Source organism: Lampris incognitus, chromosome 8 (genome assembly GCF_029633865.1).
Source record: "Lampris incognitus isolate fLamInc1 chromosome 8, fLamInc1.hap2, whole genome shotgun sequence".
Lineage (NCBI taxonomy): Eukaryota > Metazoa > Chordata > Actinopteri > Lampriformes > Lampridae > Lampris > Lampris incognitus.
Window position 1 is genome coordinate 36,636,937 of NC_079218.1, and position 20,309 is coordinate 36,657,245.

A 20,309-nucleotide genomic window follows, 5' to 3' on the forward strand; every position below is an offset into this window, starting at 1 on the left:
TTTTACATCGGATGCCCTTCCTGACACAACCACTAACCCTATGTAAAGGGGCACAGATAAAGCACTGGATGCCATCCCAGTATTCATGGACTTGCACCCATGCCTGTCGCCATAATTACTATACTGATATTTTCCATATCGTCCTGCACCAATTCAACCATCAAAATAAGTTCCATCAACAACACTCCGTATTACTGGATCGCAAGGAATAATTTTTTTTTTTTTTTAAACAGCCCCTAAATCAGCAAAATAAGTGTAAAAACATTCCCATGTCTTTGGGAACGCTATCCGTCATCAGCGTAGCACACAACCTGATGAAGGCTATTTTTTCCTCCCCACTCTGGCAAGGCAAGGCGGAGGAGGTTCAGGAGGGGGAAGAAGGTGCTATGGGAGGAAAGACATATATTTATACCGTCCTAAATGACAAGAGCTGACTTGACAGTCCCGACTGTGAAAGAGAACATTGCCCCTCAGCAGGTTGTTATTGTTTAATGTCATCCATTAGCGTCAGTCTACAGTAATTCATCCATGGGAATGTTCTGGACAAACGTAACCATAACCTGTGCAGAAGATGACCTTATCCGTGTTACGCAACTGTACGATTTGAGCATAAAAACCTGTTTCACTCATGACAACATCTTTGTCAAAAGGTTACGACATTGTAAGAGCGTTTTACTGTGTGTAAAAAGAAATTATGTGAACATGCACCAGAGAAGTGACAAAACAACGGCACAGGAGCCAGTTGGAATGATCGAGACTGAGTAGGGGACACACACAGATCAACACAGAAAACAGCACATTGGATGCTATCAAAAAATGACTTGAAGCTAATGATGATTTATGATGAGCTGTGCACCAAGAAATACTCTTCACAGCTATATTCTTGTCCTCATTGTTTTGAATTGAAATAACGTCTCATCATACTTCAAGCCTTCACATTTCTCAGTTGATACCGAGCATTGATGTGAGTCACAGCCTTGTTGAATTCTTAAAAAACCCAGTTGACACAAGGGAATAGCAATCTCAACACGTAAGTGCACAGAAAAAAAAAAAGAAAAGAAAAGAAAAAAGAGAAAATTTCACCAACTTTTCAAGTGCTTAAGCAACTCAATCCAAATCTATTAGCAAATAGTTAATGTTAAACTGTCATCATGAGCTGGAGAACACTCCTTATTGTGAATTGAGTCCAACACTTAAAACATCAGTACTGAAAATATTATGCACACAGTAAAGGGCTATGCAGGGACACGCACGCATGTAGAGGAACCTGAAAAGTGAAGTGTTCAATTCACAGTGATGTATATGGTAAACAGTCGGCTTGTAGCTCTATACTCTCCTGACACTCATGGCCTAATAAATGCCAACCTTGCACTGCAGTAAAACACAGAGAGAATGACAGACAGAAAAAAGAGAGGGAGAGCGCAACAGAGAAAGGAGGGGAGTGAGAAGTGGGGATGTAAATTGAAATAAAGGGGGAAAGACTGTGAGAGTAGCCTCCCTAAAGGGGATCGCGCTGTCCAAGACTAACTTCGAACAATCACCATTAATTTCCTCCCCTTACATAGTCAGTCTGTCTTGGTTCATGTACATGGGATTACACACACACACACACACACACACACACACACACACACACAAAACTCCCATTAAGGGCAACTTCTAAATGTGTCGTACACAGCCACATGGGGCCCAATTTTCATAATATTTATTATACTCACTCCTGCATTTTATAATACGTTTTGGATGCGTGTGTGTGTGTGAGTGGGGGGGGGGGGGTTGGCTTACACAGTGTTTGTGCTTGCAGTTCACCCATGACATGTTGATGCATTAGTATATGGCAATGAAATGCATAAAATGCCAGGCACTATTTCAATACAAGCTTTGTTTTCTGGTGCATAACAATCACCGAGTATCAACCCATGGCGGTTTAAAGGAACACCTTGCTGCATGATCTCATACTTATGTAATCAAGGGCAGGCACGCTAACACATACTTCAATCTATACTTATATGCATGCACAAGTCTGCATGCACGTCTGTGTGTGAGTTACTGTCTGTCTGACAGTAACTCTCACACACACCCATGAACACATAATATTTATATATTCAGTCAAACAGACACACACACACACACACACACACACACACACGACAGAGGACTCGCCCCTTGCGATTCCTTTGTCTCCCTGCTGAGTGTCACCCTGCCACTGTGCAGGGTGTGAAGTCTCACCCGGACAAAGACACACACATCGGAGGCTCTGATACCAGCAAACAAGCATGAAAAGATTTACAGAAACAACAAGACTGTGTATCAAATGAACCATGCCTGCCCATATGACACACACACACACACACACACACACACACACACACACACACACACACACACACACACACACACACACACACACACACACACACACACACACACACAGAAACAAACTTGATTAAACCGCAGGAAGAAGGCAATGAATGTCAATCTTGGCGAGCGTTCAAAGGTAAAACAAAGCCCTGCTATGAGATTTGCAGGATTTCAGAGAGAAGTTTTGTCAAATATCTTCAGGCATGCCTCGACGGTCACAGGTCTGTAGAACAATAAAGTCCCCGGCACACTGTTTTACAAGCATGGCTGCCATGTAAGGGGCTGCATGCTTGCTTCCAAACATGTCTGGATGTTACTATTTAAGTTGTGATGTTTAATCTTATGGCTGGACAGAGGACAGATTACGAGACAAGAGTCTGGCCTGTTTTGAAAGACACAAAATAAACCATGTACAACTCGAGCAAAATAAACCAGTCTTAATTCAATTACATTGACGCTTTACAAGTCTTAAGACTCTTTTGAGGGTTGTGGGAAATTTGCAATACATCACATATTTGTGGTCAGTTTCTTTTGAATCTATATTTAAAAAAGGGTAAATAGTAAATGTTAATGAACTTGTTTTACCATTTATCTCAATCACCATGTGTGATTTTAATTTCTAACATGGGTTCATTTGCTGAGGAATAATATTTTGTGATGCAAAATTGTAAGCTTAAAACCTAAGCTATAAAAGAAGCTGTACACCACCACAACACTATAGCAACTCAATATTAATCACACTTGTTTAGCCTCCAACAGTGGAGGTATCCATCAGTAAAAGTGTTCAGTGGAGTCTCTCCAGCTAGTATTTCTCTCCCCAGCCTTTAGGAATTCTTGGAATATCGTGGATGACGTCGACAGTGTGTTCTGGTTAATGATGTGGTCTGACCGGTCAGGCTAGATGCAAAGCATACCGATTATGGACTTCTTCTCTCTCGCTCTCTCTCTCTCTCTCATTTAACTATTGTTCATTATAAGGGCAGATAATGCATATAAAATTATATATATGGAGCTAATGCTAATGCACAAAAAGATTTGGCTCAAATAAGGATTCTCCAACAATAAAACTGTCCAAGCATACATACATACATACATATGTAAATACATACGTATGTATGTATGGGTGGTGGATGGCTGGATCAGTGTGGGTGTGTCTTAGTCAATCAATGTTCCTCATTTGGGGGCGTCCGGGTAGTGTAGCAGTCTATTCCATTGCCTACAAACACGGGGATCGCCAAGTCGAATCCCCGTGTTACCTCCGGCTTGGTCGGGCCTCCCTACAGACACAATTGGCCGTGTCTGCAGGTGGGAAGCCAGATGTGGGTATTGTGTCCTGGTCGCTGCACTAGCGCCTTCTCTGGTCAGCCAGGGGTGCCTGTTCGGGAGGGAGGGAGAACTGGGGTAATAGTGTGATCCTTCCACATGCTATGTCCCGCTGGTGAAACTCCTCACTCTCAGGGGAAAAGAAGCGGCTGGTGACTCCACATGTATCGGAGGAGACATATGGTAGTCTGCAGCCCTCCCCGGATCGGCAGAGGGGGTGGAGCAGCAACCGGGATGGCTCGGAAGAGTCGGGTAATTGGCCGGATACAATTGGGAAGGAAGGGGGGGGTGGAGTTATTCCTCATTTTGTCGCATTTTTCTACACTGGACAGAAAAATATGCACCGTTTTCCTTCACCTAAAACTATCTTCAGTTAAGAATGATCGATTTTATGAAGTCGCGGAATCAGTCAAACTGTTTAGAGCATTGTTCTCTAATGCTTTAGTGGTTTTCACTTGTCAGCAGAAAGTGTGACTCTCTTGATGTCTCTCTCTCTCTCTGGTTATCAGGTGGTAGGTGGGGGCATTGCCTCCAAAAATTTCATAGAACAGCCAATGCTACACATATACAAATTACTTCCGATAGAAAATAATTTAGCAATAATACTAAAAAGCAAGCCTTTTTGGTCATATTTAAGCTGTGCATTAACTCAACTACTTTTGTTCACTATTAGAAAATACACCGATCAGCCAAAACATTAAAACCACCTGCCTAATATCGTGTAGGTCCCCCTTGTGCGGCCAAAACAGCTCTGACCCGTCAAGGCATGGACTCCACAAGACCTCTGAAGGTGTCCTCTGGCATCTGGTACCAAAACGTTAGCAGCAGATCCTTTAAGTCCTGTAAGTTGCGAAGTGGGGCCTCCATGAATCGAACTTGTTTTTCCGGTGCATCCCACAGATGCTTGATTGGATTAAGATCTGGGGAATTTGGAGGCCAAGGCAACACCTTGAACTCTTTGTCATGTTCACAATTTTTGCAGTGTAGCAGGGTGCATTATCCTGGTGAAAGAGGCCACTGCCATCAGATAATACTGTTGCCATGAAGGGGTGTAGTTGGTCTGCAGTGATGTTTACGTAGGTGGTACGTATCAAAGGAACATCCATATGAATGCCAGGACCCAAGGTTTCCCAACAGAACATTGCCCAGAGCATCACACAGCCTCTGCCGTCTCGCCTTCTTCCCATAGTGCATCTTGGTGCCATCTCTTCCCCAGGTAAATGATGCCCACGTATCTGGCCGCCCACATGATGTCAAAGAAAATGTGATATATCAGACCAGGCCACCTTCTTCCACTGCTCCATGGTCCAGTTGTGACACTCGCGTGCCCATTGTAGGGCCTTTCAGCGGTGGACAGGAGTCATCTTGGGCACTCTGATCAGTCTGCGACTACACAGCCCCATGCACAGCAAGCTGTGGTGCACTGTGTGTTCTGACACCCGTCTATCATAGCCAGCGTTAACTTTTTCAGCAATTTGAGCTACAGTAGTTCTTCTGTGGGATCACACCAGACGGGCTAGCTTGCGCTCCCCAATGCATCAATGAGCCTTGGGCGCCCATGACCCTGTCACTGGTTCACCAGTTTTCCTTCCTCGGACCACTTTCGGTAGGTACTGACAACTGCATACTGGGAACACCCCACAAGACCTGCTGTTTTGGAGATGCTCTGACCCAGTCGTATAACCATCACAATTTGGCCCTTGTCAAAGTCCCTCAGATCGTTACGCTTGTCCATTTTTTCCTGCTTCAAACACATCAACTTCAAGAACTGACTGTTCACTTGCTGCTTAATATGCATCCCTATGCATTGCCTTTGTGCACTGCCTGTTGACAACTATGTCCTATCGGACTTGAACCTGGTTTAATGGCATTTACTTGAGTTGTCGCCCCCTAACTAGATCCTTGCTTGTGTTAACTCTCAGATGTGTGTCTGCTAAATGAAATTGTAAATTGTAGATTGTAATATATCCCACCACTTGTGGGGTGCCATTGTTATTCACTTACCTGTCAGTAGTTTTAATGTTTTGGCTGATTGGTGCACATGATAATAATTATTTGATAAAAAAAATAAAATAATAATTGTCAGTTATTTACTGAATACAAACAGTAGGCTGGTTTTCACAGCAGCCAAACCCCAAGCCAATTGATTTCGGGAATTTTACTTTCCCCCATCTTGCTGAAGGTGTTACAAAGTGAAATCAGCTGACAAGGCATGGATCACTGTTTGACAGCCCACATATTAAAGACACCGTTTTATCAAATTCACACCACACTGGATTAAGTCAGCATATATTCAGCCAAGCCAAACGGAGCTGGGTACAGTTTGTAACATCCAAAAACGTTTTCCACCAAGCTTTCCTGCGCAGAGCTCGTTCACACTGGGCTGTTACACTGGTTTACAGCTCTGCACCTTGACAGCGAGTTCCTGTCTTATATTGTGCAGAGTCTACACAGTCCTGTTTTTGTAAAGAGTGTAAAACTCTTCAACAGATCTCATAAAAAAAATCTGTCTGAGATTTGTAATTCCCCACCTGAAAAAATAAAAACCTTCCATATCCCTCTCTGTGCCATACAGAACGAGTTCTGTTTTTATTAAGTCAAGATGAGGCCACATAAGAACTGAAAAAAGAAGAACGATATGGACCAAGTGTGAAGTTGTAATCGTTATAGTTAAAACAAACACGCTTGGAATAGTTTATTTGATGTTTGCAATAAATTAATCACACCACTGGGCCCTTTTGTTGGATTTGCAAAACTTTTTTTTCCCAAAACTTTTTTCTTTGCCTTTCACATGGCGGCCGTCTTTTGCCACGGGGGCGGGAGGCGTGTCCAGAAAGAGGTCAGCTAAATTACGTCATTAGATTGCGGCAGAGACCGCTCATCAAGCCAGCATCATGCAAGTGCAAAAACAATTCTTTTAATGATCCAATTTTTTGTTTTTGTTTTTTAAATCAAGTCCAATTTAAAAAAACAAACAAAATATTATTGTCGACGAGCGTCTTACGTGAATGCTCATGCACGCTAGACACCGATGCTTCCACTCCTGTCGTTCACAAGGCAGCGTGGACATTGTTATTCCTGCTGTCTGAGAGGGCATTGCTTTTAACTTTTAGATTTCCTTCAACCCACTAATTATGTGCTGACGGTGTCAACAGGCAAGACTTAAGCACAATTACAAGTGGTTTTTAAATTGCTTTCTTTTCTCTGTTGATGAAATGAGTCACCTGCAAGCTAATGTTGACTTAGACTGCTGTTTTTCATTAGGTTAACTAGCTCCCGCTAATGCTAAATTAGCCTTCATTTGCAGTTATACGTGCACCAACACACTATTGTATAGGATTTTAACACGATATCAACATTGCCAGTTAACGGTCTATGTTTATGTGCTTTTCTTTAGTTTTCCTGAGTTGAATTGTGGGAAAAAATTACAACATGTGATTCAGAGTTGCTTTGTTTGATCTTTGTACTGTGTGTGAGGCTTCTATTGTGTTTTTCTATGCATGGATGATACTCAGACCGATACCATGCACTTTTGCTTATTGTGCACTCTGCAGGGGAAAGAGGACATGTTAAGGTACCATTGGGACCATCTCTAGTGTACGGACTGGTTCTGTAACACAATGACACACAAGCTATCATTTCTGAATCAAACCCTATACTAAAGTAGTATTCTAAATATGATAATCCATATAATAATCCTACATAGCCCCATATGTGACTTCAGCGCTTTGGTATGAGGTTACAAAGAGCTCAAATCACATGGGGCTACATCCTAAATTGTATATGTAAGGTACACTCAGATCCAGGGTCCAAGTTGTATATATGTATTGGTATGTAAAGCCTTTGAATGCGAATTAATATTCCAAATTATTTTGCAGTTTTTTTCTTACTAAATATAATCATTTTCTATTTGCACAGTGATAAAAAATATGTAATTTATAATTTAATGAATCTGTTCATTCTCTCTTACCTTGGTTAGGCTACAATTTACCAGCATCTAATTTTTTTCCACAATGAAAAATATTAATAGTATCAGGGTTTTCCAGTCTTATATGAATACAATGTTAATTTACTGATTAAACCTTCTTCATTTGTGCCATCCATCCATCCATTAACCGAACCGCTTATCCTGCTCTCAGGGCCGTGGTGATGCTGGAGCCTATCCCAGCAGTCATTGGGCAGCAGGCCGGGAGACATACTGGACAGGCCACCAGGCCATCACACAGGGCCGACACACACACACACACACACACACACACACCCACACACATTCATACCTAGGGACAATTTAGTATGGCCGATTCACCTGACCTACATGTCTTTGGACTGTGGGAGGAAACCGGAGCCCCCGGAGGAAACCCACGCAGACATGGGGAGAACATGCAAACTGCATACAGAGGACAACCCGGGATGACCCCCAGGGTTGGACTACCTTGGGGCTCGAACCCAGGACCTTCTTGCTGTGAGGTGACCGCACTAACCACTGCGCCACTGTGCCGCCTCATTTGTGCCATCATTAACTCATTTGTGCCATCATCCACATATGTGGAAAAATGGTAAATGGACTGCATTTATATAGTGCTTTTCTAGTCTACCGACCACTCAAAGTGCTGTACAGTGTATAACTCATATTCATCCATTCACACACATTCATACACTGATGGTGGAGGCTGCCATGCAAGGCGCCAACCTGCTCCTTAGGAGCAGTTAGGGGTTCAGTGTCTTGCTCAAGGACACTTCCGACATGCTCTCTGGAGGAGACGGGGATCGAACCAACCACCTTCCGATTACTAGACGACCCACTCTACCTCCTGAGCCATGCTGCCCTAGAGTCCTGTGGGCTCCATGCAAACCCAAGGACAGGTTTGCATTAATCAATTTGAATAAAAGTTTTGATAGTGGAAAAATATCTTAGTTATTATCACTGGGAATTTGGGGATTTTTGGGAGAGAGAGAGACGACTCTTTCTCGCCTCTCTGCCTGTGTGTGTGTGTGTGTGTGTGTGTGTGTGTGTGTGTGTGTGCGTGTGTCTTTTTGAACCCTTGATGAAGCAACTTTGGATCTTTTGAACATAAACTGCAGAATAGTGAAGCTGGTACAGCCTGAGCAGCCAGTCCAATCTCAGACAAATGAAAACTTGTCTTCATTCTGACTGCTTGCTAAACTGTGAGCGTGTCGTCTTGTCAATAAATAAATCTGTTGTATATTTTTGTTTCTGGACAAATCAAATAAAATAAATGAAAACAGCCTAAATAAGATCAAAAACTAACCAAGATAACGCATATAGTATTTGTGGCATGCGGATAAGATCGTTCTGTACATTATTTTCACACAGAAACGCCCACAATCTCTGGCACTTTTCACCAAACAGTGTCTCTTTTGTGTGTCTGCTCATGGACAGAACCAAGTCATACAGTTCAGGAGAACTCGACAGTTACTCAGTTTCTCCTCCACATTGTTGAAAAAAGGCAAACTCACATTTTGCAAAAGGAGAGAATTTTCACAACGGCTGTTTTTCTGAAATCTGATTGGTTGCCGCTATGCGCATTTCTTGTGAAGATGGGAACAAAGTTTCCAACTTTCATTTTGATTTCTTTTTTTTTTGTCGCCGCACCGCCAGCTTGTCTTATGCCGCGAATTATCCAAGCAGTTAGCCACATCCCATCCAAAGTGAACGGAGGCGGTGGTGACGAGCAGCTTCAACTCCTCCAGTGTGGCTTCAGCCAAGCTGACACCGAATGTGTAGCACACTGGAGACTGTTATCGCTGTAAAAATTTGGAATTGATATACATTAAAATATATATATTTTTCACAACCCTCACACACACACACACACACACACACACACACACACACACACACACACACACACACACACACTTTGTCCATTTTTTTCAGTGTGCTAATGTCAGCAGTGCTGTCCCTGTGTTAAAGGGCCCTTGTTTCTCACGCTGCGGGGGCTGACCAGCTTTAAGACCGGATTGTTCCTTAACAGGAACAAACAGCCTCTCTCTGGCTGTCTTGTTCTCACTCTGTCTGTCTGTCTCTCTCTTTCTGAGAAGCAGGACGGGTGGGTGGCTGGGTACTGGAATGCAAGTGCCACCCCACGTTGGTTCACCCCAACTCTCCAGCTGGTAGGAAAAGGGCCATGAGGCCTGGCTGCTATTCACCGGGATAATTTTCCAGCTTTTGAAGCAGGCATACAATCAGCAGTGAGGCAACACACTTGCCAGCCTGATATTTCCAATCAAGTTACTCACTTTACCGTATTGTTTTTTGTTTGTTTGTTTGTTTTTTTATTTTCCCCCCTTTTTCTCCCCAATTGTACTTGGCCAATTACCCCACTCTTCCGAGCCGTCCCGGTCACTGCTCCACCCCCTCTGCTGGTCCGGGGAGGGCTGCAGACTACCACATGCCTCCTCCAATACGTGGAGTCGGCAGCCGCTTCTTTTCACCTGACAGTGAGGAGTTTCACCGGGGGACATAGTGCGTGGGAGGATCACGCAATCCCCTCCAGTACCCCCTCCCCCTGAACAGGCACCCCGACCAACCAGAAGAGGTGCTAGTGCAGCGACCAGGACACATACCCACATCCGGCTTCCCACCCGCAGACACAGCCAATTGTGTCTGTAGGGAGGCCTGACCAAGCCGGATTCGAACCAGCAAGCCCCGTGTTAGTAGACAGCGAAATAGAACGCTACGCCACCCGAATGCCACTTTGCCACATTGTTAGCAGCCGTCAGAATACACATCCTAATGTAGGATGTGTATTCTGGCGGCTTTAAAACGATCAGATGTTTAAAGATATGACAGAAATATCATAAAAACATTCTAAATGTATGTTTCTTGTCCTGAAGAACAGGAATATACCTCTCACAGGGCGGATAAGGACTGCCCTGTCGTGTGACAGAGAAAGATGTTCATTTTGCATCGTACATCACCTGAACCCAGAGAATACAAAGTGAAACCTGAAATTTCAAAGGCACATGACACATACGGAAACACAAACAGGAAAGCTGCTGCCTGGATCTTCAAGGTAGGGCTGTTGTGTGCAGAGCTCGGGCCTTTCACTACTAAACACTACAAGCTGTCACAGCGCTCAGGAATTCCAGCTATGACCAACTCTGCTTCTAGGGTTGGGAAATAACTCATGTGTGTGTGTGTGTGTGTGTGTGTGTGTGTGTGTGTGTGTGTGTGTGTGTGTGTGTGTGCACAAACTATGGTTAATCTGGAGTGGACATGCATACATTGAACTGATGTTTTAGGAGAGCTGATAAGGTACCCAAATGATTGAAGAAGAGTCCTAGTTGTAGAAGGAAAACAAATTCAGAAGACAACATGGATTGTGAAGTAGAAAAAGCTTTGATTTTCTTTGCATTCATCATAGTGGAAATCATCCTTGTGTTTAAATCTGCTCTAGTTGATTTCACGAGGGATCATAGCTTTCCCTTGGATTCATTTGGGAATCTAATCCATGAAATGTGAACTTTCTTTTAAAGCACTGCAGTCACTTAATCACAATGTTTTTACTTGTTAAAAACAACAAGAACAGCAATGAAGCATGAAGCTTTTTACTGCCCTGTTGAATGCCCACATGAAGAGGGCGTTGCCAGAAACTCATACTCTGAACCTTCTTGCAACATCTTAAGAGTGAATTGGCCTCACTGTACTTGTGAAACAAAACAGAGGCGCACACACACAAAAGCATGCTCACTCATGTATACGAGAACTTCAGTACCGGTCTGAAGGCTCAGAGAAATCAATGGGGGTGATTCTTCTGGATGGTTAGCAACCGTATGTTACATGAGTAGGGTCTTGACGAGGTCCTACATGTTGTGACTTCCTCGGGTTTCAAGTCGCCCCTTTCAGCAGGCAGATCTCCCAGGTGAAGAGTTGAGGAACCTCCAAGTCAAAGCTCCAAGTCAAACCAATCTTGAGACTAGCCGTCAATCATAGCAGCTGCTGTGATGCAGCAGCTGTATCAGACTCGTGGTGTAGATGAAGCTGAGACATGAAAACAGTTCTGGGTTGCAACACAACTATGGTCACAGGCTCACAACTTATGGGCAGTAACCAAAAGAGGGAAATTGGGGATACAACAAGCATTGGAAATGTGATTTCACCACAAGGTGGCAGGGCTTACCCTGTGCAGTAGGGCGAGGAGGTCAGAAATCTAGAAAGACCTCAAATAAAGCCACTGCTCCTTTGATATGAGAGGAGTGCCTCTTGAAAAAAGGGCTGCTTCACTGTGGAGGTATACCAGCCATGTCCAGCTGGGATGTGGATCAGGGGGAAGATTCAGGACACGCTGGAGAGATTATATCTCTCAGCTGGCCTGGGAATGCCGGGCAAGCCCTCAGGAGGGGCTGGTGGAAATTCCTAGAGAGAAGGATGTCAGAGCTTCTCTGTTGGCCCTATTGTGACCTGACCCGGAGAAATGGGTTGTGCAAATGAATGGTTATGACTTACTGTTCACAACATTAACAGAGCTCAACTTCACAGAGGTTTAAACTAGTGCGGAAGAACCATAAGCTCTACACATGATGTCAAAATCATATTTTCACCACATAGCAGTCTAGTCTGTTGAGAGCCAACGCCCTGACCCAGCTTTCACAATGGCATGCATACATATACAGTAACACAGGCACATACATATACATATAGGCAAACTTCTTATGTTCTGAAGATGTGATGAAATATGGTTGTTCTCTTTACCCAACTTAACAGTTTCCTTCAAGTTTGTCAGCTGAGCAATCACCAGCACCCTTTATAGTATTAAAGGTCATCGCAAATAAAAAGACATTATATATATATATATATATATATATATATATATATATATATATATATATATAAACAACAAAACAAACACACTGTCCAAATTCCTCGAGAGTTTATGATAACAGCAAAAGGTGCTATAGGGTCGGGAAAGGCCAGAGAAAATGAAGACCTATCTTTAGTTTTGCACCGTTTTGCAATTCCTAAGATATTCCATGTCAAACTCAGCATGATTCATAGGGTCGCCATTATTTTTCTTGGCAAGGTAGATGAGGAGATTACAGAGCGAGGTAGAGAGCTAACAGTTCCCTCAATGAGAGAGTAGGGAGAGGCAAAATAACTCCAGCATGTAAGACACTCCACTGAATCAATCTTTGCTTTTGGATAACCTCAAGGTTAAGATGAGGTCACCATCGATTCATAATGTCACCAACGTTTCCCTCTCAGATTCCATTTAGCTGTGTCAGGTTTCCCTTTTTTTTCCCCCTTAAAGAGGTCTCGTGTGTAAGAACTCAAACAAATAAGTAGAGCTGTCTCCAACCAAAGATTTTCCCAGTCAGCTAGTAGTCGTTAGTCCAAGCCATTTGTCGACTAGTCGTCACACGTTTATGACATTATTTTTTTTTTCCGGAAACAGTCAATGGTGTTGATGAAAGTGCTCAACAAATGAGCAGCCAAATATTAAGAGATGTATGTGTGTGTGTGTGTGTGTGTATATATACATATACTTTTGGTTGCATCAGAATTTAAGGTTTGAGTTCCGGGGCTGAGAAAGAATGTTATAATTAACTTCTTTTTTTTCCCGGATTTTTTCCCTCTTTTTCTCCCCAATTGTACTTGGCCAATTACCCCACTCTTCCAAGCCATCCTGGTCATTGCTCCACCCCTTATGCTGATCCGGGGAGGGCTGCAGACTACCACATGCCTCCTCCGATACATGTGGAGTCACCAGCCACTTCTTTTGACACACATATTCCCCTCACGCTATTCCCCCCAGTTCCCCCTTCCCCCTGAACAGGCGCCCCGACTGACCAGAGGAAGCGCTAGTGCAGTGACCAGAACACATACCCACATCCGGCTCCCCACCCGCAGACATATCCAATTGTGTCTGTAGGGATGCCCGACCAAGGTAACACTGGGATTTGAAACGGCGATCCTTGTGTTGGTAGGCAACGGAGTAGACCACTACGCCACCCGGACGCCCATAAGTAACATTTTTAACACTGCTCTACATCACAGAGAAATGCAAAACCATAATAATTATCCTTTAAAATGTGAATTTTACAAGCACATGCACAAAGTGAGCCAGCAAAGATGGTAATAATTCTGAATGTGTCGCAACAACCAGCAAAGAGACTGAACATTTTGTTAATTTATTTCAACAGAGTAGCCTATAACATCACACAACTTATGAACTTGTAACACCAACACAATAACTTCATAAAACAGATAATAAATGGAACAGCTTTGTTAAAAGAAACAGTCTAATAACCCCAGGGACCAGCCATGTACATGTGAATGTGTGACCCTGACTGACATGAGCGCTGCCACTTCCTGTGTCTGTCCTATGTTTCATACAGGGTTTTTTTTTTTAAGCATTTCATACTGGGTTTTTCTTTCTGGGACCAGTGAAAACTTGGTCGACTGAGACTCCTCTCATCGACTAACATGTGTTTGACTTAGGGAGCAGCCCTACAAATAAGGACTACAAACCATAGAAAATTAAAAAATTACTTCAAGTATTTCCTGTATCATAGCAACACTGCCCGTATGATATATATATATATATATATATATATATATATATATATATATATATATATATATATATATACACACTATAGTATTTCTGTAATGTGACAAAAAAGAAACGGGTACTACTATAGTAATTGTTTTATGGTTTTAATATAATCCATTTTCTGTCTGGGAAATGTCTCATGAAGACATCCGTGTACAGTAAAACTATGGATGAAAGCCCAGTAGAATAGCAAGAGACATTTGATATTATCTAAGGTTGCTACCAGTGTCTAAGCCCTTCCATTCAGGTTTTTTGCCACTGCCTGCCTAAGGTTTGCAGAAAAAACAACAACAGATACACATAAATAAAAAAAACATTTTTTAAAACAATATATCATTACGGATGTGATAATTAATCTAAAAATTGCTCTTAATTCCTGCTGCATTCCATCCAGACAGCACCATTCTTGAGTGAATTTAAATGCACTTCTCTCCACTGACCATCTTGTCTTGGCCATTGACCGTCGTTGGATACCATGGCAAATGTTTGACTAGTTAAAATGTTGTTCAAATAGTGAGAGAAGTGTGCACACTCACTGGCTACATGTTGATTTTAAGAAAGAAAAAGGGTAACAGACTCTTCTGCACAACCTGATGAGAGATTGATGCTGGTCGATAAACATTACACAACTGAGAGAACACAGTCCTCCTGTCCTCTTTTAACATATATCACTGCCATCATTGTTGCAGTCTCAGACCATATCCGCCATATTGCAACTACTCACTGGTTCTAGTCTAAACACTTCACAACTCATCACCACCTTGTCTGCCTGCAGTCTTTTCAAACAAATATATATATTCTTATGAGGAAGTACATATTTTAATTACAAATAGCTAGAGATAGACAGAAAAACGCAAACTAAAAAAAAAATCATATTTATATACATCCAGTTTTTCATGCCATTGGCTGCTTTGGTGAGTAGTTCAAAGAATGACAGGAAGGATACAAGGCAGACATGAAATAAAGGCTAAAAACCAGATTGGAACCCACAACATCACAGGGAAGTACTTTCCCTTGTTAAACTGACAGCACTGTTTTGTTGCTACAAGACACACTATTATGGAAAAAGATGTAGTTTTCATCCATTTAGCCATTTAACCATGCCCTATTATAGCTCAATCAACATGTTTTGTGTTTCTTGGGTCATCATGTACTCACGGGTATGCATCAAGGTTCAAACCAATTATAATCAAAGCTATCTGTACAAAATCCTTATCACATAGAAATGTGTCCTCACTTCCACCCATTTTACAATGATGTTGTAAAGTGTCTCTGTCAAGTGTCATAAATGATAATGCTCTGACATTGCACTATCATTTTGGTTCTCTGTAAACCCTGACCTCTTTCCCTAAAATACCCTGTCTGTTGTCACATAGGTGGGCTTTCACAAAGCAGAGATTTGTGAAAGTTCACCATGTCTGACCCACATGTTACATTACCATCACATGCATGTAAAAAGTGTAGCAGAACACAGAGCCCTTTCAGGTGGTCTTTAAAGTGTGCCACAAACCATGTTTACATAGGGCAAAATTATAAGACATTTTTTTGAAAAGTCTGAAAAAGAAAAGGCGATTTTCTGAAAAAGAAAAGGCAAACAACAACAGCTAGCAAAACAGCTAACAAGTGCTAACTCCCAAGAGAGAAATTTAGATTTTTCTGAGATCTACCTAAAGACCCAATTCACTGAAAATCGGTTTTCTAATCTCAATGTATTTTTTTAAACAGATGGTTTGTAAATTCAAAGTTTTCCAAATTGTTAGAGCTGCTGCTGTTGTGAAACTATGACTAAAGCCCTGTTGCCAACTATCCCTCCAGATTGTCAATATAATTAAACTGTTCAGAAAACCATTATGCTTCTGGTAATAAATTAGATCATTAAACACTGATTTGATCAGACAATCAATGAACTGTCATCATCAGACTGTCATTTGGTTGGTTTATGAATAGTTACCCAACAACATCATGCAAGTAAGCCAGCTAGCTAGCTATCAATTAAGAATCTTGTGAACTCAGGGCCCCGCCCCTTAAGCCTTCTTATGTTGAGAGACAGCACACTACAACAGCTATACAAATTAAATGATACCTCCGAAGCTGATAAAAATGACACTTCTAACATGAATATTCCACAATAAAAATTGTCTAACTGAATTAAAATCATTGAACTGAATCTTTAAGGACATTATCACTGGATGTTTATGTCAGCTATACCTCGTTATAATACTTGCTGTCCAAAGATGAAAATAAGGAAATACAAAGGACAGTATTATAATGTACTTGATTGTGTATATGTCATGATGATCTTAGACTCACTTTAGACAGTAAACTCTGCCCTACACTCAATCTCTCAGACATGAACGACAGAGCCATCACAAGCCTTGCACTCACAATAGTGTTTGACACCTATCACCCTCAATTTACACTCACTGGCCACTTTATTAGGTACACCTTGCTAGTACCGGGTTGGACCCCCTTTTGCCTACAGAACTGCCTTAATCCTTCGTGGCATAGATTCAACAAGGTACTGGAAACATTCCTCAGAGAGTTTGGTCCATATTGACATGATAGCATCACGCAGTTGCTGCAGATTTGTCGGCTGCACATCCATGATGCGAATCTCCCGGTCCACCACATTCCAAAGGTGCTCTATTGGATTGAGATCTGGTGACTGTGGAGGCCATTTGAGTACAGTGAACTCATTGTCATGTTCAAGAAACCAGTCTGAGATGATTCGAGCTTTATGACATGGCGCGTTATCCTGCTGGAAGTAGCCATCAGAAGATGGGAACACTGTGGTCATAAAGGGATGGACATGGTCAGCAACAATACTCAGGTAGGCTGTGGTGTCGACACGATGCTCAATTGGTACTAAGGGGCCCAAAGTGTGCCAAGAAAATATCCCCCACACCATTACACCACCACCACCAGCCTGAACGGTTGATACAAGGCAGGATGGATCCGTGGTTTCATGTTGTTGATGCCAAATTCTGACCCTACCATCCGAATGTCGCAGCAGAAATCGAGACTCATCAGACCAGGCAACGTTTTTCCAATCTTCTATTGTCCAATTTTGGTGAGCCTGTGCGAATTGTAGCCTCAGTTTCCTGTTCTTAGCTGACAGGAGTGGCACCCGGTGTGGTCTTCTGCTGCTGTAACCCATCTGCCTCAGGTTTCGACGTGTTGTGCGTTCAGAGATGCTCTTCTGCATACCTCGGTTGTAATGAGTGGTTATTTGAGTTACTGTTGCCTTTCTATCAGCTCAAACCAGTCTGGCCATTCTCCTCTGACCTCTGGCATCAACAAGGCATTTTCGCCCACAGAACTGCCGCTCACTGGATATTTTCTCTTTTTCGGACCATTCTCTGTAAACCCTAGAGATGGTTGTGCGTGAAAATCCCAGTAGATCAGCAGCTTCTGAAATACTCAGACCAGCCCGTCTGGCACCAACAACCATGCCACGTTCAAAGTCACTTAAATCACCTTTCTTCCCCATTCTGATGCTCGGTTAGAACTGCAGCAGATCGTCTTGACCATGTCTACATGCCTAAATGTATTGAGTTGCTTCCATGTTATTGGCTGATTAGAAATTTGCATTAACGAGCAGTTGGACAGGTGTGCCTAATAAAGTGGCCAGTGAGTGTATATTACACATTACTGCCATCAGGCTGCAGATGCAGGACTCTGGAGAAGAGCTCGCTTTGGCAGAAGTTTTGTCCCTTCTGCCATAGCAGCACTAAACAAACTGCCTCGCTGACCTAGCATAGAGCTAAACTTATCTGTGAGTGTGCATGAATGTTATGTGTTTATGGATGTTATGTGTTTATGTATCTATGTATATCTGTATGTTGCGGTGCAGTTATCAGTATGTTTCTGTACATGTACTGGCTGTGAAAATACATTTCCTGCGGGACAATAAAAACTATATCTATCTATATCTATCTGGCCATATCTATCTATTTATTTTTTAATTCAGTTTCAGTCACCCTTTATTGCATCTTTCCTTTGTCAACTTTTCCATCTCAAGCCTTTTAATGATATTTGCAATTTTCACCAAGCGTCATTTCCATTCAGCTTTCCTTAATCATAATTTAAAAGTTTGCATTAAAAACACGCCAATGGAAACCTAGTGTCATTAAGCAGGTATTAATAATAATGTTTTGCACCATGTCGTTACTCACCCAGAGGTTGTTGTCGTAGTAAAATGCATCGAGCAGCTTGACAATGTAGCAGTGGTCGCATTTTGCCAGGATGTCAATTTCCACCATGTAATCCTCAAGCTCCTCCTCGCTCTTCGTCTCGATCACTTTAGCTGCTGCAAGAACCTCCGTCTCCTTGTTCCTGGCCTGAATAGACAAAAAAAAAAATCCAGAGCTAAATGTTATTTATCTTGGCAGGTCCTCTGCCACTGTCAGGGTGACATGTAACTGCCTTAAAAGGATTTAATCCTTAACTAGAAGATTGTAGCACCTAAGATCTCTCTTGCGGTTTCTTTTGTTTTACTCTATCATTACTAATTCAATAGTCACAGTCAAATAAATATCCCTACAGGTATGCACTTTTCTGTCTTCTTTAGGAAAAGCTTTCCACCAGTTGTTATCGAAAACCAAATGTTTAAGAGAAGTGAATGAGGGAAATCATCTCTAAGATTTTCTGCATGCTATTTTTCCTGGTTGATTAGAAATGAATTGTATTAAATATTTGTTCAGATAGAACATCAAGGTTATCGATTGTGTTCAAGTGCAGAGTGATGGTCAACAACACACTTTGGATGTTGTGCTGGTCTTCATCCTACAAAAGTACAAGAGATAGATTTATAGTCCAAGTCTTGTTGTCCACAGGACACACATATTCCCCATGTATTCATGTATGTCATTTACACAAGGTAGCTTTTCTTAACTTCAAAACTTGAAAAGAGAAATTTAAATTTCACACAGAAAACAATATCATAGGTGGAAGATGTGTAGTCTAAATGATCGAGTTGACAATTTTAGCAAAAACAAAAGTTTTCTTGTTATTCAACTACTTTGTTCAGATGACTGTCAAAATGAAATATATCATTCAATAAGCTAACAGGTTAGGCTGCAACTACTTCTCATAATATTTTATTAACAAAACAAAAAAAAAAGATTCTGCCCATGTGCAAAACACAAATCCTCACTCTTTGGTTTAAATATGGTTAATGAACTGCAGAATTGCAGTTGTAATAAGCTCCTTTGTACAGAGAAGTTTAAGGACAAGATATCATGGGGTGTGGTTGTGTTCTAGCAAAAGTGTCAGCCACAATTAGCAAGCCTAACACCCTAGTCTAATTTTATGCTTCTTCATTTACACGGCTGGTTAAACTTATCAAAATTAAATTGTTTTTAGAATAAATTACAATCAAATACTCATGAAATCTATCTTTAAGAAAATGTGGAAATTAGATTAGACTTACTAGCAAACAGAATTGCAATCACAATGTGGTTAACCATTTAACTGGATGAACTGACAATAAACTCACCGGACAAGATTTGAAAGCATCAACTTAGCGAATTCTTGGACTCCAAACACCAAATGGTGTTTGCATGCTTTTATCTATCAGTCAGACACAGCAAGACTCTCTTCCATGCCCCGACTTAATAACAAGGGCAGAGTGACACACAAAGGTGAGGGCTATCATTAAAATGTCAAATAACCACCATTTAAGAAGTGTGACAGGAAGGGAAACTCCACGCCCTTTCTGAGCAATTTGGAAAAAGGAGAAACCACAGAAACCAAGAAGTGTTTCTGAGGTTAGGCCCACATACATGCCACACACACACACACACACACACACACACAAAATTAACATATTTGTTGTTTTAATTATCATTTACCATAAAAGAATAGTATACATTGGGGTACTCAAATACAATCTCAAGGGTCCACAAAGACATTTTCAATAAGACAAAGGTCCGTTTATTAAGGTTAGTCAAGCTTTTAAACAATTATAATATCTCACGTAGTGTTTGGCACTATGTATGTATATATATATATATATGGGCAGCACAGTGATTAGCACTGTTGCCTCAC

General features: G+C 41.8%; 1 protein-coding gene across 1 annotated transcript in view; it reads right to left on the bottom strand.

Annotated features, from left to right (window-relative positions):
• stk10 (serine/threonine kinase 10) overlaps window positions 1-20,309 on the bottom strand; it is a 99,665-nt gene that overhangs the window by 54,502 nt on the left and 24,854 nt on the right. The window contains exon 2 of the mRNA XM_056284548.1: window positions 18,437-18,601. Within this exon, the coding sequence (XP_056140523.1) occupies window positions 18,437-18,601 (165 nt within the window). The remainder of the gene's footprint in view (window positions 1-18,436; window positions 18,602-20,309) is intronic.